Raw genomic sequence first — 25,059 nt, forward strand, 5'->3', positions numbered from 1 at the left:
ATTGCTGAGTCCCACAACACAAAAAGGGAAGTCTCTCAAGAGTTATTTTTACTTCTTCAAAAGCTACCATGAAAGTTTTTCATTTGTTTGATTATGAATCTGAACTGTGGAACTTCACTGGCATCAGCTGAATCTCTAGTTTGGACCAATTCAAGTATTTCACCAAAGCCTGGTTATTATCTAATGGCTGAGTTACAACTCCAAGCTTGATCAAAAGCCTCTTTTCTAAATTTACTAGCTCTTTCCCGAACATTTCCTAATTTAAAAAATCCTATAATATTCTAGAATATACTTCCTATATATGATTATATATACACACTATATATAGTATGCATATATTTATACAGTATATGTATATACTCTTTATATATCTATTTATATATGATACAGAATATTATCTTTCTATATATATTTGTACAATGTACAACCATTAAGAAAGAAAAATAAGCTATAATAATGTCTTTACAGAAAAAAAAAGTAATCTGTTAAATCTAGCTCAACAGGTCTTAATCCAAGGCTTTCAGTTTCTTAGGATCTTTCAGGATCGACTACAAAACACACTTCACCTATATGGATTCACATGTCAGTAGTGTTTAAAGCAGATGAACCCTTTCTTGTACCTTTCAGCTTTGGCTTTAGTGGGCCCGTCGTATGTCTGCCACCACATTTTGTGCTCCACAATTAGAGAATAAAAAGTTAGATGCATCCATCAGCAAGTAAAAGCAAAGAACAAAAAGAGATAAAGGAAGAACAAAAACCCCTAAAAAACACAAGAGAACAAGAAGTACTCAGGTTCTTCAGTTCTTGCAACGTTCTGCTGCCTTACAGGAGCTGTAAGAGCAGCCAGGGAACCAGATGGTAATGTTGCTAACCCAGAATCTCTTGCCAGCAGCTTCTTGCAGGTGCAGGAAGAGATTGGTCAAAGGCTAATGCAGTCTATTCATTAATGTCGTGATTTCCTATACCTAACGCCATTGATCTCTGAGTGGCGAACATCACCCTTCCCCCAGGTGGCTTGTTGACCCAAGAGTCAGGGTTTTGTGGTTTCAGTCTTAACTCTTGTTAAACCACCTTAAAGCACCATTCTCTACAGCCTTTTGGATAACAAGCTGTGTGGTTTCCCATGGGTGTTGAAACAGTCAAACTGGAATTCATTTTTGCTTAGCTAATGTTAATTTGAAAAAGTCCAAGTTAATGAGAGGTTAAAAGCCTCTATTGGCTTTTAAGGTTGCTATTTAGTTACGGAGTCTCTGTATGTGAGCTTTTCTTATATCATAGGAGTACCAGATAATTCAGGTTGAAAGGCAGCTGAGAGGGCTCTTATCTCTCAAACAAGGAACAACTTTTGTGTTCTTTTTTTTCCAAATTGATTTGGCTTTGTCTGCATGAAAAGAAGACATCACAAGTTTATGGAAACTTTGATCCCAAATCTTTAAAAGTAATAGGTTCAAAAGCACTAACTAAAACCAGAAGTTATGTTAAAAATAAGCATGAATGGGTTATGATTATGAAGATTAACAAGATACATATTATTAATCTTCTTGCCCACAGAAAAGGAATGAGGACAGAATCATATATCTTTGTTGCAAAAGTTTCATACAGATAGAGAAAAATTACATCAGAGCTTCTCAGATTGCAAGTCATGTGAGGTGTAAAAATAATTAAACTATTTGTAAGATTCATAGTCCAATGTATAACAATTCTTCCCTGAGTGGTACATGTAGAAGGTTACTGAAGTCTAAGTCATGGCACATCAAGACCTTTCTGTTTCACAAGTCTGGTGTTAAAGTATAGCGCAATGCTTTGAAAATTTAGGATTAAAAGCTGAGAAGTTGGTAATGAGTTAATCTTACCTGCTTTATAAAATGTATTGCATCCCGCTTTCAGGTGGGTGCATGTACTTAAGTAAATTACACTTCATGTTGCTTGAAAGTAATGAATGCTAATGACAGATAATGGTGTCTTGTTTCCAATTAGCACTGCCAAGAGAGCCTGAGGTTTCTAGAGCTCAGGTTCACCATATTTTCCAGGAACAGTCTGAGAACGTTAAAATTATAAAAACAAGTTTTATTTATGCTGAATGCATTTGCTGATTGTTCCTTCCACTTTTGGGCATAATGCGACTGAACCACATCTCTCTGTAGTTCAATAATTTTAAAAAAAAAAAAAAGATGTTGTGTATGTAAAGCCATATTCTATCACCCATTTTTTATAAACATCTTTCATTGCTCACTTTGCTAGAAAAACAGAGGAAAATGTTTACAAATAAATGTGTGTAATAGGTTATAGTGAATGTTCAGAAAGGTTTAAAACAGATCAGACTAACGGATAAGCAGTGTGGCTTACAAACTATGAGTTTAAATCAGGCATTTCATACTAAGAAATAAATTTTCTTCACTTAGGTATTGTTCAAAATACTTTCTAATATGAGTTGGCAAGGAAGTGAACTACCATTTTGGCTCAAATCTATGAAAAATGTGTTATTCATGAAAATAAAGTTGGAGAACTTAGATAACAATCATGTATTGTGCTATGAGTTATGTGTTTTCAGAACATATGGTAAGTATTGTGCTCACAGACATCAAATATGCAGCATGTAACAAATCACCTCCTTTCTACAGTTGCAGTACAGCTTGATTCTTACTTTAAAGGTTTGTGTATTAACTTTGTATTCTGTTTATAATGTATTTCAGTTTGGAATGTTCACTGTGCAGGATTTTTATCTCACATCCTTACTGTCTGTATGATTGTGTGTTTTTTCTCTAATAAAAATGTACAACAACAATAACGCAGCAATGAATCATTACCTGCTCTTACAAGTCTTGCATTTTGCTGGATGTTATATTGATGGTAATAGCTCAAGGCCCTACTCAGTGACCACTGAAAGCAGGACTGCTGTCGATAACTTATTGGCCTTTGGATTGGCTCCCAAATGCACTCCTTTTAAAGCTGACCTTTGGATGCAGCCACTTTGTTTTGTAAAATGTATCAGGAAGAAATACAAGCTTCTTATCTGCTGACAGATGAGAGTTCTGGGGTCCTTCTCCTCAACTCCACTCACTAGTCCAACACCTTCCTCTTCCCAGAAAAGCAGGCAACATGCCAAAAATTAAGCTGCTGCTTAAGTTGTATTACATGAGATTTTTCATACGGCTGTCTTCCAGATCTGGGTGGTATGTCATCTGTCTGTTCTGAACATTTCAAGTAATTTCTTAGGTCTAAACTGTGAGCTCTGTAGATGTGACTAGGTATATGATTTAACCCTGATGCTCTAGTTCACCTTACATAATCCTGTAATTTTATTTAGCTGGCTACCAGAATCATTGCAAAATAGTACAGAATGCTTAATATGTTCAACAAATAAAAGATATAGTCTAATGCTGTTTGTCTCTTGCACCACTTCAATAGGAAGTTGTATGTATATATTATACATATATAATAAGTATATATTTAGATAATTAATATTTAAGCAACTGGATGTCTCCCATTATCCTAGAAGGTAATGCTCTGCAGTGACTATGTCCTGTAGAGCTCGGTTGGCATTGAGAAAAATCTTTAGAAGTATTAACTTCATTTTCATTCACGTCATTCATATGTCCCCTTTCTGCAACTGCTTTAGCAAATTAATTTCATCTGTCTGAGACAGTGACATCAATGTACTATCCACTCACATGAATGAATTCAGGCTAAGTTACTAAATTAATGCACAACAATTATAGTTGCATTTTCGGTTCAAAAAAACCCTGCAGATATTTGTAGCTGAAAACCGACTATGAAAGCTGTGCCTAGACAGTCAGGGGATTATGTGTCCCAAATCAAAGCAGCTTGATTGTCAGCTATCAGATACACACAATCACTGCTCTCAAGTGAGATATAGCACGTGAATTATTCTCAGGAATTATTCCCTGAATAGTTACGGGTAGATACTAAATTCAAGAAATTAAAAATCTGATTACAGGCTCTTCGTGAACAAAGAAGTCAAAATGAGTTTAAGAAAATAATCTTGTTTATCTCTATTGCATTTGTGAAATATTTTTACTTACGGTCAACTGTCAACTAAGCTGCTCTTTCAAGTGTAAACTGATATTTTTTAAATGATAAACCAGTATGGAAAATAGCCTCATCAATAGTGTTATAAACAATGCAGTGTTGAGGCGATTGCTTGCTTCTGTTCATTTTGCAAGGGTCTATCTATCTCACACAGTGTCCAGAGAAACAGAAGCAAAAGTGGCAACAACCAAAAATTAACAACAGGGAAAATATTATGTTTTCTGTTGGTTCACTAGTCAGAAGAAATACTACATAGTAGAATTCATGGAGTTTGTAAGTTTTTCTGGACAGAAACTGATTCTTGTTATGTCTGCCTGGTACCTGGTGACAGCAGTAGTCTGATCTTGAATTTGGTACCAGGTACCAAAGCATCGTGCAAAGTGAAAATAGTAATACCAGTCAAGCAAAAGTGTGAATAATTCCATTTCCATATCATTATGTCTTAGAGGTCAAATATTCTGGGTGTCCAGTCCAGGTAATAGCTGGGGATTGCTAATATCAGGATGTAACTAGGATCTGAAATCTTTTGATAACACGTTAATATGACCATACACAATTTTTGTTATTTAACAGAAAGCAGTGAAAAAGTGTGTTTGAGACTCTTAAGTCTGATTTTCCATTCCTTGACCCCTGCTACTTTTAATGTGCGTTTTATTGATTACTGTATAAAACGTTCCATGGGTGTCCAATAACTGCATAAGGAAGAAGGTTGTGGAGAATCAGGTTTCTCTCTACAAGCAGTGGAAACATACTTTCTTCTTCAGGCACACACCTGAAAACCTGTCAGTGTTTTTGGTAAAGATTAGTTACAGGTTCCATACCATACAATAGAGTCAGCTTTGGGGAAAACAAACAGTGCTGAGTTTGATACCACATAAATGTTTGGAATTAGAGATAAATGAGATTAACACCTTTTTGGCAGTTTGACAATAGTGAATAATAAAGTGGATGGTCTTTTTTCAGACCTTGTTTTTGCAAATAAAATTTCTGGCAGTGTTTGTCGCATCTCCTAGGTTTACATATTTAGGACCAAATTTGTTTTGTCTTCAGTAGATGAGAAATATGATGTGCTTTATAATAGCTGCTACTGTTACTGATACATTTTCCTTCGTGCTTTTTTAATTCTTACTGTCCCTGAAACTAACTGGACTATGCTATCACATTAAAGTGTTAAAATACATTTTGTTTTCTGTGTTCTGTTTTTGTTTTGAGTTGGTTACCTATGATAATAGTGACATGGCTATCTGAATCTGTTACAGTGTGCCTGAATATTATGACTACGGTCACGGAACAAGCGAAGAGGCTTATGACAGCTACGGTAAGGTCTATTCTATCTTCAGCAAAAGTGTGAAATCAAAAGAAAAAATCTGTCACTGACAACTCAGAAATTACTTCCACATACTTTTCTTTCTTTCTCTCCTTTTACGAAGACCAAACAAAATGGATTTGTGCAACTTCAGGGTGAGGTTTGACTTACTGAAGGAAGACCAGTAGGCTTTAGGCTAACCTGCTTTGGTGAGGGAGTGGGACTAAATCATCTCCAGAGGTCCCTTCCAACTCCTACCATTGTGTGATTCTGTGATTCTGTGACCAGGAAAATTGACAGAACAATTTTGATCAAAATTACAAAGCCAATTAATCACAGTCACAGATCAGTTTATCAGCAACACAGAAGTTTCTAATTAGTGCCTGAATATATTTCAGTGTTAAGTTTCAGTCTGCTTGATGTGCCAACAATACTGTGCATCTGCTACTGTCATATGCATCACTTCAACCAGCAAGTTTTGTGAGATTTTGAAATATGGACTTAATCAAAGTGGAAGGAAAGGGTGCTATACCAGCATGGGAACCCCCACTGCACCAAGATAAAGGAGTATCTCATGCCACACAACGCAGCATGAGTAAAGGGAGCGCTGTACTCTTTGCAGCTCCCCACCAAGTCTGTGTCTGAGCTGGAGTAGTTCCACTTTACGGGAATCAAGGGCATGAGAGGAAAAAAAGGTGTGGCTCCAATGCGTACAGCCCATTTTCTAGGTCTGTTGTTTGATATCAGCGATGTGTTTTATTAACTAATTAGAACCTAGTCCATCTTTTCCTATCAATATTTTTTCAGCACATTGTACCATCAGATGGCACGGTGAATCTCTGACATTTTCACCGAAATAATAGAGCAAAGCTGACTGTCATCATCTTAAAGACTGACCCTAGCATATTCAGCAGAGAGGTCATGCTTGATTTACTACTACTGATAAAGTATTGTAAGTTCACATGGTGTCTTCCAAACCATTGTGAAAAGGAGAGCTGCTGGAAATGATGCTGCAAGTAAAAGTTACAGTAAGGGGTTATATAAGGATTGCTGCTTGAAAGAAATAGTTTTATTCATGCAGCTATGAAGCAAATATCACTGTAATGCAAAGCTGTGGTTTCCTTTGTATTTTTACAGAAATCACGAGACATTACTGAGACGCTGTCAAAACAATTACATTGTGTAACCAAAATAACTTAATTTTTTTTTATAATCAGTACTCACAATACATTTAGATAATACAATGTGCAGTCAAGCACGTTTTCAGTGCTAAAAAAGTAATAACAATAACAACTTATTTGTATGAATGTGTGTAGTTTCGTTACCCTTTGTTTTGTTTCCTTTTTGGATGTACTTTTTTAATACCTGCAGAGAAAGACCTTTCCTCCCCTCTACAAATCCCCTCTCCACCTCTCCTCCTGAATGCATCGCTAAGGTTTTGGGTGGTGCAGAAAAGCACAGTCTGAACTCAGCAGTAAGAATGATCCACTGTTTAACTTTTAACTAGACTCCCTCACACTGAATCTCCATGTGTTTGGGCAAGACATTTAAAGTAATGTCACTCTTCCTCCAATCCCTCATTTGTAAAAGTAGAAGAATATTACATATTTTCCCACCAACAGTTTTGAATGGACTAATTAGCTAAGGCTTACAAAGGGTTCAGAGTGGGATCATGACTCAGTTTATGCTCTACATGAAGCTATGTGGGGGGTTTTTTTTCCATTTTTTCAAAATGCCTGGGTTTGCTTCACTAGACTTGTCTTAAAATACAGTTGATAACTGGACTTACTTTGTTCCTTAAACTATTTTCTGAGCTGGCTTTTGAGTACAAAGGTCTGGAATAGTTTTAACAGTAACCTAGAATAAACTTAAAAATTGAATAAAATTCCAAGTTATGTTTTTCTACTTCCTGAAATCAGACACATCTGTATGAGAGTGTTTGGGCTCCTGTTCGTTCATTTACTTTAGCAGATTAGTAAATGTGCTAGTTTTGTGCTCTGGAAACCTGTGCATGACTTCCTTCATCCCAAAGTCGCCACCATTTATCTGAGTATACAGAGCTATAGAATATATGCTTAGCTTCCTTGCTTTCTGAATTCTTGGTACGTATACTGCTGTTCCCTCTGTATCTGACTTTTTCATTGCCTCGCACCCAGCCAATAACCAGTCTGATGCTACCCTTTCTCATCCTCATGTGATTTTTACCCTAATCGTTGTTCCCAGAGAACTGTTACTGGTTCTCTACTTCTTTTTCAGGATGCAATTCATTATGTCTTCTGAATCCATCTCACTGTATAAAATCAACTGTCCCTTCATTTTTCACTTTCCTACAGAAATCAACAGTGTCTTTCTTTCGCCCCACTTCAGTTTCACATCTTGTTTTACCTTCCGCAACAAGACTATATTCCTCCTTTTAATTCTTGTTGGCACCCTTCTGTAATTCAGAATTTCCCCAAACTCTGAATAAGTCCACACACAAATGGTACACGAACATAGAACTAGTGTCTGGTTGTTGTTGTTGTTGTCTCTTAGATGTTTTGTGTAATGACTTGTCTTTTCACCTTTATCCCTTCCAATAACGATACCTGAATTATCAAAACTTGACTAGCTTGGCATTTCTTTATTTTATCCTGTACATCCTCTTACTTCCAGCTTGTCTTTAGGGAGGACAGTTCTCAATCTGAGAAGGCTTTCTTTTATTCGTTTTCATTAAGTACAGTTGACCAAATGCAATGCTACTTCATACTTACTTTTTTTTTTTTTTTAAAAACAGAGTTACCCATAGTTTCTTAGGTATTATACAGCACCATAATACTCCTATATGAGCCGCCTGCTAAGACTTTTCCTTCTACCTGGGCTCCTGAGAAGTAGCAGGTGTTTTTTGTCTCATGGGTTCCTCTATGCTCCTTTTAAAAAATCTTGTGGAGAATTCTGAATATTTCCTCAGAAGTTCTTAAGATTTATGTTTATGATTTAGTGGACATGGTGGTATTAGGTAGAAGGTTGGACTTGATTATCCTAGAGGTCTGTTCCAACCTAATGATTCTGTGATTCTATGTATTTATGGATTGTTCATGGTAGGGCTGCAAAAGTCAAGGGGTGTTTCAGAGCAGAGCCCATCTGAACACCACGTCGTTCTCAGGAAGTTCTGTCTTTTGATTAGATGGAAGTACTAGACAAGAAAGGGCCTAAGTCACTTATCTGAGTCTGGGTAAGATGAATTCTTACACACTATTCACTGCTGTAAAATCCACAACTTGAGGTAACTGCCCAGACTCCTTGTTCAATTTCTGATGTGAAGCTTCCTGAGAATTTCATTCCCTCCAAATGCAACCAAGGAACCTCCCAAGGCAATAGTAAAGTCAGCTGAGAGGGGTATATGTAAAAAGCCACTATTTCCCATGACTTAGGGATGTTCCGTGAATGACAATTCATAGCACAGACCCAGCTCATGCAGTTAGACACCTAAACTCTATTGTGATTTTATATGCTTGCCACCCAGTATCTCAGAAGGATCAAAGTAGAGACACTTCAAAGCATTCCCTGCAGTAGCCTGTAGGCACCTGGAAATACTCTACTAAGGAGTTATGAGATACCTACAAATTTTTGATAGGATCAGGATTATGCAGCTACTGACAAAGAATTTTGAAGATCACTGGTCTGGACTGAAGAACATAAATTTGGGACATATGCCTGAAAATCTTCTTGTGGACATAGCCATTATAGGCTTCCTCATGTGAGTGATAAATAAATATCTTTAGCAGGCACTTTAAAATTATAAGGCCAGTCACTTAAAGTACTGTACAACTTTCAACAATGTAAAGCATCCTTACATCTAATCACACTCAGTAAACATTTATGATACTTATGTCACTGAAGGTCTTGATATCTGCAGATACAAATTTAAATCTAGGAGTCTAAACTAAGGTGACAGTGTCATTTTAACTTGATGTTGATGCTAAAGTTTTGAAACAGAAGGCATGAAATTGGATTAATTTATGAACAAAAAATTTATATCGATTGCTCTCATACTTTAATAATTTTATGGTTTCCCTTCTGGCACTGTTGTCATCTGGGAAGGTATTTAGTGAAAACATGAACTTAATCATTTGTCTTATAAATCAATTAGGATTAAATGTACAACTGAAAATTTGGTAACTCAGAACCTTTCCTGCCCATATGTAATGTCATGCCCGTGTCCAAAAAGCACCTTCACTGGACAGGACCACTGTAAAGAAAAAGCCCTTTGAAAACTGTTCAGGTTCTCATTTCTTTCTACTTTTCCTTGTTTTTTAGAGGAACCAGCATTCTCAATACAAGTGTTGTGCTGTGTTAGGCCACTTTAGAAACATAACAGAGATAGTATGACTTGCTAGCAAGGCACATCCTATACCTTGCGCTATATTAATTGTATCTGACCTGCCTTATAGTTCTTTCATCTGAATATTTTTCCTCCCTTGCACTGATCAGAGCACTCAAAATTTTATTTAACAGATACTGTTTCTGTCATAGTTCTTCCAAAGGCTGTGGACTCTAGCAGACAAGCTCTGCAAGTGCTGCTGCAAGATGTTGTAACTGCCATAGAAAGGATGGAGGAAAGTAAGAGTGTGCCTGCTGTCAGATGCTGTAGTTCACAGCCTGCTGCATATACTGCCTTGTGTATTATCTGAAAATGATGGTGATTTATGTTTTTATGCCAGGTCATGAACTGCAGTATCTGAGAGGCCAGTACACATGGGCTTCTGTTGCAACTACCAAAAAAGCAGAAGCCTTAGGTAGAGGGTGAAAGGAGAGGGTTAAAGTCTATAACCTCCTAAACCACCACAATTGAATTAGAATAACACAATCTGCCAAAGGCCTTAGGCAAGACTTAGGAAGTTTAACCTGTACCTTGTCCCCTACACAAAGAGGGAAGACATAAGTGAACTCACCTCACATTCTTGCTGCTGTTCAGGAAAAGCTTTCAAAGCTGTTTACTGCATGTGCTGCCATTTCGACAAGGAGACATTATTTAAATGTTTTCTATCATCTTCACAAAAATTTTCAAATGTGCACATTTTGTCTAGTTACCACATTTTGTAGTGCGTATTCTACTCCAATTTAGCACTAAGTGCTCATTTGTAAACAACTGGTATCTGGGTTTAGGATAGTTCCATCTTTAATTAAAAATGGGGAGTGAAACTGTTTGGTATAATTCCTTTTAATGTAAGACATCATTTAAGTTGTAAAATGCTGCCGTAATGATTTAACTGACTATTTCACAAATAATTCCCTGCCAGTCACTCAATATGAAAGCTTTGTAGTTGTGACAACAATTAGTTTACTAAGTAATGCTCTACACAGACAGCACTTTATAAACAAATTCTTTAAAGGCTTTATAAGGCTAACGACTAAAAATGTACAGCAATGTTCCACTACGTTTTTATTGTCTTCTTTATTTTTTAATTTTATGTTTGTCCTGAAGAGTGTATTATCTAGGAAATTTTTTTTAGGATCCTGATGATAGTTTCTGCTGAACAAAGGTAAAAATAAATGCATTAAGATGAAATTCAGGGAGGAAAGAGTGTATGGAGGGTTCAAACTTCAGGAATTATGATAAATAAGTTGATGATATAAATGTTAACATAGGAGACATAAATTCTCATACTTCATTATGAGACATAAGTATGCTCATTTCATGGAGAAATTCAGGTAGCTACCATCCTAGTGTGAAATCAACCCTGTATTGATTGACCTGTGGCAGTGACAAAGCCAAACAAAGCTGTGCTGCGATGTATACAGAAAACTATTTGTAAATTTTGAAAAAGAACTTCTTAGCAATTGCTCTGCAGGTGAAGATAAGAGGTTTGTTCAGCTGTCAAGTCCAAGTTCCTTCCTCATTTTTAGTAATAACTTTGGTATTGTGGATCATTGGTCCTAATATTCATTATGCTCAGGGTGCTAAGGGTTTCTTACCCTCTTTTATTTTTTTTTTTTAGCCTAGTCCCATTCAGGTCTTCAAATGTAGGAAATGAAGTGCTCAAATAAGGTAGTGACTGATATGCAGATGTAAGAGACATAGGTCTGATTCTCCTCATTACAATGTTTGACTTCACGTAGCTTGTGATTACAGGGAGGATCTTTACTAACACTGATTAATAAAGCTTTACTAATGTGCTCTGATTGTTTATTTCAACATTTATATCATCTGAGTGTATACATTTAGTATGTGATAGAAAATACCACTGGCAACATACCAAAGAAAACTTTCTTTGCTTTCTAGGTCTTGGAGCATCTTAGCATTGATTAGGGATCTCAGAGGCAACAAGACACAGATTGTGCCAGTGTGGTGGAGTTTTTCTGCTGTGTCTCAGGCAGGCAGGCAGGTTAGCACATGCTGGGTGCTTCTACACTAGCATAGGACCAGGAGTGCTCTTTTGAAGCAGATTTCCCAGTTGTCTCCATTCATCACTCCTCTTTTCGCATCACTGAATGGACTCAAAGTACATGACTTTTAGTTTGAAATTAAACCATACAGTGCACTCCCAACTGTTTGTGAGAATTCAGTTCAGAGGCTCAAACTAGGGCCAGTCTGAAACGGAAAAAAGTCTCTAGAAGCCATATACTGTAAACTTCAGGTCCTCAGCATCAGCTGTTGCCCTCTGCAGATCATTTCTATTTGTATGCACTATATGCTAATAATGATATAGCACCTGAGTCCTGAAGCCTGCCCAGCCATCCAGGCTAATGACCTTGCTACATGTGCTGTGGTTCTGTCCCAGAAGATGCTGGGGTGTGCCATGGGCCTGCATGGCCGCCTTTATTTTGGGGTGATAGAGGCACCTGGTCTCTCCCTGAGCATGAGGCAGATGTAGACCCAGCCCTGGGAACTCATAAGTGCTCCTGAGCCTTCTTGTACAGCACTCTATTTTCCTTCCACCAGAAACAGAATTCATTGAAGACTTCCTCTACTGCATATGGACAGAATGTATACCAAATAAATTGCCCTCCTTTAATCTTCTATTTCAGTCATTCCTATACTTACTATGGTATCAGTGATCCAGTTCCTACTCTGTGGGACAGAATGAACTGTCAAATGCATTTCCTTGATTTTCTCCAAAATTTTAGCAATTCTTTTACTGAAGAAATCACCTTAGCTGTCTCCCAAATAGTATTCATTCCCTCAGAAGAGATTTATGATTTTCATAAGAACATGATTTTGAAATTCTGCAGGAAAAGGAGCACATTTTGAATTCATCTATGAAGGCTACTGTGGGGACGATGCTAGAGTTACTGCTTTTTTGTCAAATCAATGTTTTAATTAGGCTATAATTCTTTAGAAAGTTCCATATTTAAACCTGTCACATTCCTTTAACTGACTGTATATCCTAAAACTTCAGTTAATATGCTACAACACTGAAAAAAAATCCACATGTAGCACAAGAGAGTACTTTTAATTTGTAGCGACTTGTACTTCCCCTATTTCTCCTGAATTATAAATCATCTTCTGTTACAGAATGAGAATAAATAAATCATGCAAAACTTTCCTATGTAGTATTTCAGATGGTATTTTCCCTTCCTTTCACTGTGGGAACTATAGAGTTGAAGAATCTAAGACAAAAGTCCTGTAATACCGATGTACATGTAGTGTTGACCGTCTATGTAATTCTAGACACAGTATGTCACTGAACATTTCATGTTATATTACCATAAAGTAATAGAAAATTAATTTTTACGGAAAATAAGAGAAAAATAAAACCCACTCCACGCTGTCACATTCATGCTCACCTCACAACACTGATAATAGTCTGTCTCCTGCCTATGTTGCAGTTTTCCAGACTACTTACCTGTGTGCTCTGATGCTGCTCCTTTCCTGTCTGAAGCAGATGCTCACTGCAAAAAATGGCTGAAGCCTTGTAAGAAATTATTTTTTCCAGTAGTCATTACTGCTTGTCTTGCTGGCATTACTTAACCTGCTGGGAGAGCTGGCAGCATGGAGTGCACGAGCACTCCACATCTGCTCCAGTGCTAGGTCAGCTGGAGGATTTCTGTGATTCTCCACTACCAGTTTAAGCCAGGGAAGCTCACAATACTAAAGTAGATTTGGAGTACCCATGCAGCCTAAATTGTTAGCCCTCCTGAAGAGAAGGTACTGTGAAGCATAGAGACAGTAGGCTTTTTAAAACAGTTACAACTAAGAGAATAGACTATTAAAAGACAAGGTTTTCCTAGCATTTCTAGTTTTTAAGCCATATATATTGCATATGCAGTAGGTTTAGTAATTTAAGTGGTATTTAGCATGGTATAAGAAAGCATAGTAGTTTTGAACCTGTGTTTTGAAAATATTTTTTGTCTTGGAATCATAGAACAGTTCCAGTTGGGAGAGACCATCAAGATCATCGAGTCCAGCCTTTGTCCTAGCTCTATCAACACCACTAAACTGTGTCCCTAAGTACAACATCTACTGTCTCTTAAACACCTCCAGGGATGGTGACTCCACCACCTCCCTGGGCAGGCTGTTCCTAACAACCCTTTCAGTAAAGAAATTCTTCCTAATATCCAACCTGAACCTCCCCTGGTGCAGCTTAAGGCCATTTCCCCTTGTTCTATTGCTTGTTACTAGGGAGAACAGACTGACCCTCACCTTCTACTTCCTTTCAGGTAGTTGTAGAGAGCCATAAGGTCTCCCCTCAGCCTTCTCTTCTCCAGGCTAAACAGCCCCAGATCCCTCAGCTGCTCCTCATACAAGACATGCTACAAATCCTTCACTAGCTTGGCAGCCCGCCTCTGTACCCTCTCCAGCACCTCAGCGTCCTTCTTGTAGAGAGGGGCCCAAAACTGCACACAATACTCGAGGTGCAGCCTCACCAAAGCCGAGTACAGGGGCACGATCACCTCCCTGTACTTGTTGTCCTGCTGACAACACTATTCCTGACACAGGCCAGGATGCCATTGGCCTTCTTGGCCACCTGAGCACACTGCTGGCTCATGTTCAGTCAGCTGTCAATCAACACTCCCAGGTCCCACTCTGCCTGGCAGCTCTCCAGCCACTCCTCCCCAAGCCTGTAGCGCTGCTGGGGGTTCTTGTGGCCAAAGTGCAGGACCCTGCACTTGGTCTTATTGAAACTCATGAAATTGGCCTTGGCCAGTGATACAGCCTTTCTAGATCCCTCTGTAGAGCTTCCCCACCCTCAAGCAGATCGACACTTCCACCCAGCCTGGTGTCATCTCCAAACTTACTAAGGGTGCACTCCATCCCCTCATCCAAATCATTGATAAAGGTGTTAAACAGGAGTGGCCCCAGGACTGAGTCCTGGGGGACACCACTCTTGAGCGGCCGCCAACTGGATTTATCTCCATTGACCACAACTCTCTGGACTTGGCCATCCAACAGTTTTTCACCCAGCAAAGCGTATGTCCATCCAAGCCAAGAGCAGTCAATTTCTCTAGGAGAATGCTGTGGGAAACAGTGTCCAATGCCTTACTAAAGTCGAGGTAGATGACGACCACAGCCTTTCCCTCATCCAACAGGTGGGTCACCTTGTCACAGAAGGAGATCAGGTTTGTTAAACAGGACCTGCCCTTCATAAACCCATGCTGGCTGGGCCTGGTCACCAGGTTGTCCTGCATGTGCTGCATAATGGAACTCAGGATTCCATCTGCTTCCCTGGCACTGAAGTCAAACTGACAGGCCTTCTGACAAGATTCTACATTTCAGATAAGAATGGTACCATTTGTGATTTGAAACATAGCCACTTCAGCTATTCTTCTCACAAAATTATAAAATGCATGGATATAAAGTCAGAAAGTCCTGTGTATGTTACAGGCTTTGCAGATAAGCAAAAAGAGAGCAAAGAGTGAAAAAATAAGAGATCCTCTCTTTAAAAAAAAAAAAAAAAAGACAAAACCTGTTCTTGAATTTTCATCTCAAATAATATATACTTGTCCAATTATAACACAAGAAAAGCACAACTGTCTTTTCTATGTGGATTTATGGAGTGAAATCCCAGCTTTGTCAATGTTAGTTGAACTTTAGTCATTAGCTTGTATAGGACAAAGTTCCCAACCATTGCTTAGTACTTTGTCTCTATCTGTCTTTTCATGGAGGGAGAAGTTTGGAGGCTTACTAGAAAGACAGCACAAATTGAATTATCCAAAGAATAACACACTGCTTTTCAGTGTTCTCATTTTAAAGTCAAATGTCTAGTTTCTATTGGATCTTCTTTTCAGCACATCTATAGCACTTTTCTTTTACTGCTCAGACAATTAATTACATCTCAGAACACCCCAGGGAAGTAGGTATTCCTGTCTCATTCTGCCAGTGAGGAAACCATACCACAAAATATTAAATAATTGCCTAAGGTCACTAAGCAAACAAGGAGTAGAGCTAGCAATCACAATTCCTGCATTCCACTTACGCTCCATCTCTAGTGTGATATGCTGTCTCCAAAGGTATGCAGTATAATGACCTTGCAAAGGAAGTGGAGATTTTTTTTCCTCATAGGAAAGAAAACTATTTTATTCTGAATTAGAAGCAGCTTCTATGTTTCTAATAGCACTGAAAGCTAGTTGGCAAATCAAATTAAACCATTATCTTAATTGCTGTTATATACATCTTACCTATCTAAACAGAATAGCTCTTTTTATCTCTTCCTGGCCACCTGTCCCAAAATAATCAACCAGAGATGAATAAAACTGTGCGCCAAAACTGTGGACAATATTCACATGTTAAATAAGTTACCAGGAAAAAGTGATCAGGTCTTTATTATTACAGGGAATATGAAATTAATATAAAAGTTAAATTATTAGGAGATAACATATTCATATGCAAATCACATGCTGTTAATATGTGGTTTTCAATTTTAAAGCATCTTTTAATATGAGCTGCCTTTTAATTACTTATATTGTTGCCCTCCTTGCATTTGTGAGTTTTATTCCATGGCGGAAAATTCCATTACAAGGTTGCAAAATGCTGACTGAAGAGTAGAAAAAATGTGCTCTGAATATGTGCTTTTCTTGAATCTTGTACTAGAAGACATTTAAGCATGTGATAATAGCCACTGTTTGGGATAGAATTTGGGGGGCAGATGGAACACCATGAATTTTTCTGTGCTTTTAGTACTACATAGGTAAAATAGCAAGATAGAAACAACTTTATACATATCTCTCTGTTATAAATAATACCATTTAGTGACCCCACATTCAAAGGAATTTAATGGGTTAAAAACACTGTGATCTTTTTTTTTAAATTCTGACTTTCCAGTACAAAAAACATCTAATTTAAATTCTGTATTTAAACGGGAGGTCGGAGCTACTGAGTCTACTAGCAATTGATCAAACAGTAATCTTTAGTCTCAGCTAACATATCAATAATGTCTGTAATAGATACTGAAAGTATTTATATAACTCAATGATCACAGCAACTAAGATTCAATCTGAATTGTAAAAAGCAGTGCAAAAATACTAACATATAATTTCAATCAGTTATAAACCAAGGGTGCTGATTGCCCGTGATAATAACTATTAATTTATGTATCCTAAATGTGAGCTTCAAATATCAATTCACAGGGAGCAGAGAGCAAATTGAGAGGAATATCCAGTATAATTAAAAGGTCTGTGACTTCACATTTCTTATCAAAGTAGCCACCAGAAAACTTGCTATGACACCTGTTAGCACACTCAAAGTGATTCTCATGCCTGAGCACACTCTGATTCCTCAAATATAAACTCTCTTATATTTCCATCATGCTGCCCTAACTTACGCTTTCAGTTTCTGGAAGCGAAGCATACAGTTTTTCTTCTTAGCTAAGAACGGCAACATCTGAGAGATGTTGCAAGTTGGCAATAACACCAAATTCCTCGAAAAACTGGACCCTCAGTCCTCAGTTATTAAGCTGCCTGTCTGGATTTCTTTTCAGTCACTATCTTTGACACCTGATAGCACTGGGGACAGTCAGAAGTGAAGAGGACAGTGGGTGAGAGGAGCCTGCTAGAGCAGAAGGACTGGACAGCAGGCTGGACATCACTGAGGGAGCGGGGAGGTTGGACTCCACAGGGTTTCTTTGCACGAGAGTCAGAAGGAGGAAAAGGAATCAGCCTGACCACCCTGCACATCCCTTCAGCTCTTGGGCACTCTCATTCACAGACTCCCTCGCAGTTCTCCCAGTAACGTTTCTCTCTCCAAGGCTACAGCTGTTACCTGCTCATCACCTGAAATCCCTCTGTTTCCCCTTAATTAGCATGACACTTTATTAAAATAAAATATGTCCAGGCTCCCTTTCCTTTCCATTTTGGCACAGTCTTTCAGAGAAAGACCAGACTACACTGTACTCCCATGTTCTGAAACACAATGAAACAGCCTGGGAAGAAAAAAGGCTGGTGTCTTTCAACCCTTCTACTAACCAACGAGCTACCCAAATCTTTGTGTGGCTACTGAGATAGTCTGTATGGCTTCAGTCATACTTCAATGGCTTGGAGTACTGAAACAGATATGAAAGAGCAACTTTGCACATTAAGGAGCCTTTAATTACTAGCATCCAGATATATTGTTCTTCTTTAAAAATCCCTCTAGGAAAAATCCCTAATAATCTGATTTCTTTGTTGTTGTGGCTGTATCTTGTAATTTATTGGCATGATGTGGTTCAGAGACTCTTTATAGTATTGCCCTATCATCTTGCTTTCTCCACAATAAATATATAATCCTTTACTGCTGTATGAGTGTTTTCCAGTTGAAGGCTGTAATCCCAAAACTTTAATCTATGTTTTGGCTACAGATGCACTTGTTAATGCAGTAGGGTCTATCATGCAATATCAACACGAGCTGTTAGCTGTCAACCAACCTTTCATATTTTGATGATGGTATTACCAAATAGATATAAAAAAGTTGTGGCCATCTTTTTTTGTTAAAGTTTGAAATCAAGCATATAATTCCACTATTTTACTGGAGAAAAAGAGCACAAGAGACTTGTACCACAAATTACGTGTCTGTTCTTGTTCTGTATCAGAAGCTGATACAACCACAGCAGCAATTTACTTTAAGAACACTGTTAGTCAAGGAAAAACATCTTCTTCCAATGGGTAGTATAGAGTAATTTTTTACTGTGCAAGTGCTGCCAGAAAGACTGTATGTTTCACCTTTACATGAAGGTGTTTGAGTTCGGAGGTGGGGGAGGGGACTCGAAGGCAACAAGAAATTGGTTTGTCTTTGTGTCACACACTTACTGAGTATTTTTACTGGTTTAGTCATTTTCATTTATATAAATAAAGCTTCTCCTTTTTTATCTAAATCTTACTTCTCCCCAAGGCCTCTCTGCAAATGCAGTGACACTTCAGCAAAGGGTAATTGAAGCTGCAGAACATTTACAGCAAAATGCCATTTTTAAAAGGTATAATGAAACATACTGCAGAGGCAGGATTTTTAAATTCACTATATGGAAAGTGATTCCCTGTAGAAATGAGAGACCTGAGGATTTAAGACTATATCATATTGGCTGCCACTTCTTCAACCCTCTAGGCAATAGCTTTCCACAGTAAACTTTGGTTTCATGTGACCGTAAAACCCCTGGTATTCAACAAGAGAACATCCTGAGCAGCTCAAAGAAAAAGAAAATAAACTAAGTGCACCAAAAAATCACAACAGGAATGTTCCTTGTTCCATACTAAGATCAGCTGCTACCAAATGTTCTCCAGAGATGTCTGCTCCTAATACGTGCTAGCCTGAGCCTCACTTTAGCTCTACAGCTGGTATTCCTCCTCCCCAAGCTTTTCCCACACACCCCGAGGCAACAAGATAATGAAATGTAGTTACAGAGAAGACATCTTGCAGAGAAGAAATAGCTTTCAGAATTTTAACAGGTGTCGTGGTTTAACCCCAGCCAGCAACTAAACACCAGGCAGCCATTCGCTCACTCCTCCCCCCGTGGAATCAGGAGGAGAATTGGAAAAAAAAGTAAATTTGGGGGTCGAGATAAGAACAGTTTAATAATTGAAATAAGATAAAATTAAAATAATAGTTATAATAATAGTAATAATAGAATATACAAACAGTAATGCACAATGCAGTTGCTCACCATCCAGCAACAGAGGCCCAGCCTGTTCCCGGCTAGCGATCCCAGAGGAGAAAAATCCCAAAACTGCAATCCCAGGGGACAGCCCCCGCTTCCTGGCTAACCCTCATCTCTGTACTGAGCATGATACTGTATGGCGTGGAATATCCCTTTGGCTAGTTCAGGTCAGCTGTCCTGGCCATGCTCCCTCCCAGCTTCTTGTGCTCCTGCACACTGGCAAAACATGGGAAGTTGGAAAGTCCTTGATTTCTTAGCAACAACTAAAACATCAGGATATTATCAGCATTCTTCTCATACCAAACCCCATACTGAATCCAAAACACAGCACTATTCTAACTACTGAGAAGAAAAAAAAAATTAACCGAAACAAGAACACAGGCTTTTTATGTTTTATATTTTCATTTTTCTGTTTTCATAAAGCATTATCTTTTTACAAAAGCAATCTTTGATACCTGTTTTAACTGTTCGGTATTTTAGTCTACAGTCAGCTCATTATTTTCTTACTGGCCACAGAAGTGATTAGCAAAAACAAGATACCAGCAATAAAATTGTGCCCATTAAAAAACAACAGGCTCATTAACTAAAATGCTTCAGTTCAGTCAAACTTTTTTTCTGTTACATCTGCTCACTCCTGGAGTCTTTGGAATACAGGTCATTTTTGCGGTTGTAGATCTGTAGCAACATTGGATACTCCAATTAGTCAGGTAAAAAAAAGACAGGTATTCTGATTTTCTGAGGGAGCTATTGTGGTTTTTTCCTACTAAATGAAAGTGCATATATGATGAATTTCATTTATTCATGGAGAATTTGTATAGTCTTAAAAGTCTTCAAAAGTCATTAAAAAATATTATAAAAGGCAGCAGTAACTGTTAAACTTAAAAGGTAAAAGGTCAGAAAGAATAATTCTCTCTTAACATCAACAATGTTTTTATTCCTTTTTAAAATGAAGTTCGGACAATAAGGATGTCAGTAGATATAAAATACTTCATTTATACTAGAAGAATAGCCAGTACATTACTAATGGTTGACTAACTTAAATCAAAATTGGAAAGAAATCTGCATCACAAAACTTTAAACACTCATCAAACTGACAGCTCTGTTGTGTTTGGAAGGGCAAATTCACCCCTTGGATTTGGGAAATATAGTTGATTTCAGTGAAGGCGTATCTGATATGAGGAAGTAGGTGGGCCAGTAAGACCTGTACTCAGAGGAGCAGATGAAAGTCATTAGAAGATAAAAGTGAGGAAATTAGCGTCCTCTTCAACCTGCATTTGAGCCCATTCACAATTCAACATGATGCCAACATGCAATAATAGTGTGTGCCTACACTTCTGGTTGGGCCATGGGCCTGGGTCTGGTTTATGATCTAATGGCCCAACTGACCATTCACATTCAAAATTCACTTTAATAAATAATCTGACCCCAAGCAATCCCTACATAGTATAAATCATGGTCTGCCCTGTGGTAATGCTTCGTTGGCAGTATCTCCAGTCACCAGTGTCTCCCTCAGTGACTGCCAGAGTAAAGCATTTGCTGGAGTTTATATTCTTGCATAAGCTCCCGGGTTTTGGTTACTGCTTCTCACCTAAAACACGGTGTTTCACCCTGAGCACTTTTTGAAGGCAATGTGGTTTACTTTACATTAAAAAAATAAACTATTTGCACTAATGCAGTCACTGATGATGTCTCAACTGAAAAGGTGTTTTGTGAATCTACCTCTTAACCGTAAGATGTAAGTGCTCTTTTAGTTTCAGTGCAAGGTGAAACATTAATTTACCTTCAGTGTTGATTTGAACTAATCACTTTTGCTTTGCCCTGAAGTGGAGGGCACATGAAATGTTGCCACCTTTCCATTCATGGTGTAGCTTCTTCAGCTATGAAGATCCCCGACTATTCTGCAAGAACCTGTCTATACTAAATATCAGTATCATTGTGCTTTTCCATCCATGCAATGTTTAAAGAGAGTTCAGTTTCCCTCCCTTGGCCAGGAGACCTCATTCTCCTTTACCCAGGAGGACTTCCTGACCGGCCAGAGAAAGAAATTGTGACTTCAATTTCACATGTGGGTGGACAGTATGTTGTCCTATCCATGTTGGGTAAGATTTCAATTTCGCAGTTTCTGCTAATAGGATGGGGTTTTAAACTTATTTACTCACGTACCTCCTGTGTTAGGGCTGAAAATGTGGTATGACTGACAATTAAATATGCTGTATTATAAAGGTTTTAGAAATAGTAAACCGAAACTGTAACATCAGAACACCATTGCATACATGTAGCTAATATGTTACCATATTGCTCAAAAATTCATTTGGAACTTGGACTCTAACACACGCATATAAAAAGAAGAATCCAAACATTTTTTTCTGTGCTTGTACTATGCAACAATATCGCTATCATGTATCCAGAGTTCTATATTATTATCAATAGACACATTAATCTAGATGCAGAAGAGAATCAAAGGCCTCTGTATGTATTAGTTTCACCATACAGTCTTGCCATTTTAAGCTCATCATAACCAAATGATATGAATAAACTATTTAAGGAGAAACTAGAGAAGATTGAACTTTAATAAGTTATCTATAGTAACAGAGCCCAAAGCAATCAAGCTATGCTCTAGATATGTTCTGCTCTGGAAGGTATATTTATGAAGTCTTCTCTTCAGAGGAAAATGTTGTTGTCACTCTAAAATTTGCTTTAATAAAAGAAAAATCTTTGACATGTCTTAATGGAGATGAAGATTTTTTTCAGTTCCTTTTTACATTTAAGGCCATCATTCTGTTACTCAGGTAGCTGACTAAATTTCAGGCAATGTAGTTAGCCTTCATTGAAATGTATGAATAATACAAGTTTGATTTTTAATGTTCTCATGTATTTTGTCTTGCATAGAAAGGTCTATTCTCTTGTTTAGGTCATTCTGTTATAAAATTGGACAAAATTCTTCAATGCTTTGAGTGAATTGCAACAGACACGCTACTTTCAAAAAGTTAGGAATCCATCACTGTTTTCCGGCAGTGACCTGACACTTGAAAGCCCAGTCTCTCCCTCCAGCAGTGGGAATGGAATACAAGAAAAAAAAAGAAAAATTAACTGAGGTTCTCTGTAGAAATTCACTCTACAGGTACATCAGTAATCAGATCAAACTCAAGAACATCTCTGCTTGGCTTATTAGAAAATAAATGAGAAAGTTGCATGTAACATGAAAAATGTAATAAAAATACGTTCTTCTTGGCTATGAGCAAGGAATGTCTTTGCCCTGCTTACCATAGCTAATATGTCCTATATTGGCTTACAGCTTATCCCCTTATGCCTAGGAGTTCAGCAAGTTTCACATTAATATTCCATATAGATGGATTTTATTGACCATGCTGAGTCAGTACTCATTTCAATACTTGGTGGCTGAGTGGGGTAGCAAAAGTCTAAAACAAGACCTGAGCAAGGAAAATATGTTCTGAAATGTTAATTGCTTCAACGGACACTTCAAAATTTTTGTATGGATCAAGGCATAAAAATTATGTACCTCTTAAAAAATAGGTACAACTGGATTTTTAAATTTATGAGGCAAGGACCTCAAATGTTTCAAATCTTCAGCAGTAGTTCAAGACTGGATAGTTCAGCTTATTACTGTGTTACCTATTCATAAATGAAATAGAATAGCCCCACTTTAGACTTGGGAAAAAGAATCTGTTTTAATATACCAATCAATTAGTTTTGTTTTGATAGCAACAGCAAGTATATTCTTTCATCATCAATTTGAATCTTCCTATCCCTTTCCCACTGGTTTCAAGTCACCTTCCAATCTTTTCAACTCCCCACTTCTCAATCTCTGGTTTTTATGCACCTTAAAAAGTGTTCTTTTTTCCCCTAGCATCACAAGGCTTGATGCCTACTTTTATATTTTGCAAACACTAATATTCTGTGCATACCTGTAATACAAACATGCTGATCACCAATAAAATAAAACAATATGGAAAATAAGTAATATTTGCCACTCTGATTTCTGTATAGCTTCTATATTTCATTACAAAGACATAGAATATCATATAATTTCAGGGGAATATGTAGAGATTTTGGAACTTCCTCATGAACATATGTTATGTGTGATGTATTCTATGACTATTGTAACAGGAGTAATGTTGACCGTGATGTCATATAAGATAGATGAAATACTATGATTTCTGCATTTCCATTTTAATTACTGTGTATCGATCAGTGGAAGTCAGTAGAAGACAAAATCAGAAATCATTTGATGAGCGACTAGCTAATTTAAGAGAGAGTTCAAGTTTTGGGTTCAACCACTGAACCACAGGTGTTGGTAGCTTCCTGTTTGCTCCTTTGGAGGGTTTAAATTCCAGAAATACTGGGGGGGGGGTGGGGGTGGGGCACGGCGGAGTGGAATTCTAGAAGCTTTGAAAAAACTGAACTAGGCTTACGGTTTTTAACTTGTTTTTCCTGAGCGTATTTCATTCACACAAATTTTAAAAAGTATTGTAAAGATAATGCAAAAAATAATGGTAAAACCGTTTTGCTTAATGTAGTAGCCTCATTTATTTTTTTTTCCATTATTTTCTTCCTTTTGGTTTCAAATGGAAGTAAAAAATCAAATGTATTTCTATTATCTTTTCATGATTCAATTCCTCATCTTATTAACATACCAACTGCATTAAATATTATTCACATTGTGCTTTAACTTAAATGCTAGAAATTCAAAACATCAAATAAATTCTGAGCTGGAAGACTAGTGCAGTGATTTTTCCAGGGCTGACTGTACTGCCACCACAGTATGTATTCATTCTCTGTTGAAAGTGAAGGAATAAGGGTTTTTTTCATCCTAAGATAGACAGGTTGTCTGTGTAGACAAGTAGAAGGTTAGTTTTCTGTAAATTTTTGTAGGAAGATAAAGTGGATCACAATGCCATCCTCATTTTATTTTTCTAAAGCTTTCAGCCAAAACCCTTGAGAATTTTGACAGCCATTAGCAGTGGCATCACTTTGTTTTTTCAAGTTTAGATATTTACAAAACATGTTTTTCTCTTCCGTTTTTAGCACAAGAAGAATGGGCCACAACCCGTTCCAGCCTAAAGGCACCACCTCCAAGGTCAGCCAGAGGGGGTTACAGGGAACACCCCTATGGTAGATATTGAAGGTCTTCCTCATCTGTGACCTCATCTCAAAGACAATTAATAGCCTGTGGTCTCCACATAAACAGCAACAAGACAAGTAATAGTCCATTTCTTTTCTATCTTAGGGATTACTGCTCATTATTATCCTATGTACTACTTGTATTTACTATAACATTGGAGTGACATTGGCATTAGTAGTATTTTATAACACGGACTTAAAAAAACAGAGACAAAAATCCTTTGGCAAGCGTTGTCTTTAAACCATTCAAAGATGATGTTCTGTTGGTTGTATTCATTGCTGTGTGTAACTTAAAAAGCATGACGCTGTTACAGAACTTGAGTCTCTCTACATAATAGCTAAAGCTGAGTTTTTGTTTAGGGTTGCTTAAAGACTGTAATATGTTTTTTTTTCTTTTTTTTTTTTTTTGAACCAGACAATAATCAAGCTGTAGATAAGATGTTTTAACCTGTCTTTTTAATATATGTTAGTTTAGATTAAGATGTTCGATATTAAGTTTGTAAATTTAATTTTAAATGC

The 25,059-nt window shown here is 37.5% G+C and overlaps 1 protein-coding gene across 1 annotated transcript in view; it reads left to right on the forward strand.

Moving 5' to 3' along the window:
- The window catches only part of KHDRBS2 (KH RNA binding domain containing, signal transduction associated 2), a 372,404-nt gene extending 347,862 nt beyond the window's left edge, over window positions 1–24,542 (forward strand). Inside the window, 2 exon segments of the mRNA XM_086461500.1 lie at window positions 5,310–5,368; window positions 24,445–24,542. Of these exon segments, the coding sequence (XP_086317626.1) occupies window positions 5,310–5,368; window positions 24,445–24,542 (157 nt within the window).
- The last annotated feature ends 517 nt before the right edge of the window (window positions 24,543–25,059 follow it).

This window comes from Leptosomus discolor, chromosome 2 (assembly GCF_034619465.1).
Source record: "Leptosomus discolor isolate bLepDis1 chromosome 2, bLepDis1.hap2, whole genome shotgun sequence".
Taxonomy (NCBI): Eukaryota; Metazoa; Chordata; class Aves; order Leptosomiformes; family Leptosomidae; genus Leptosomus; species Leptosomus discolor.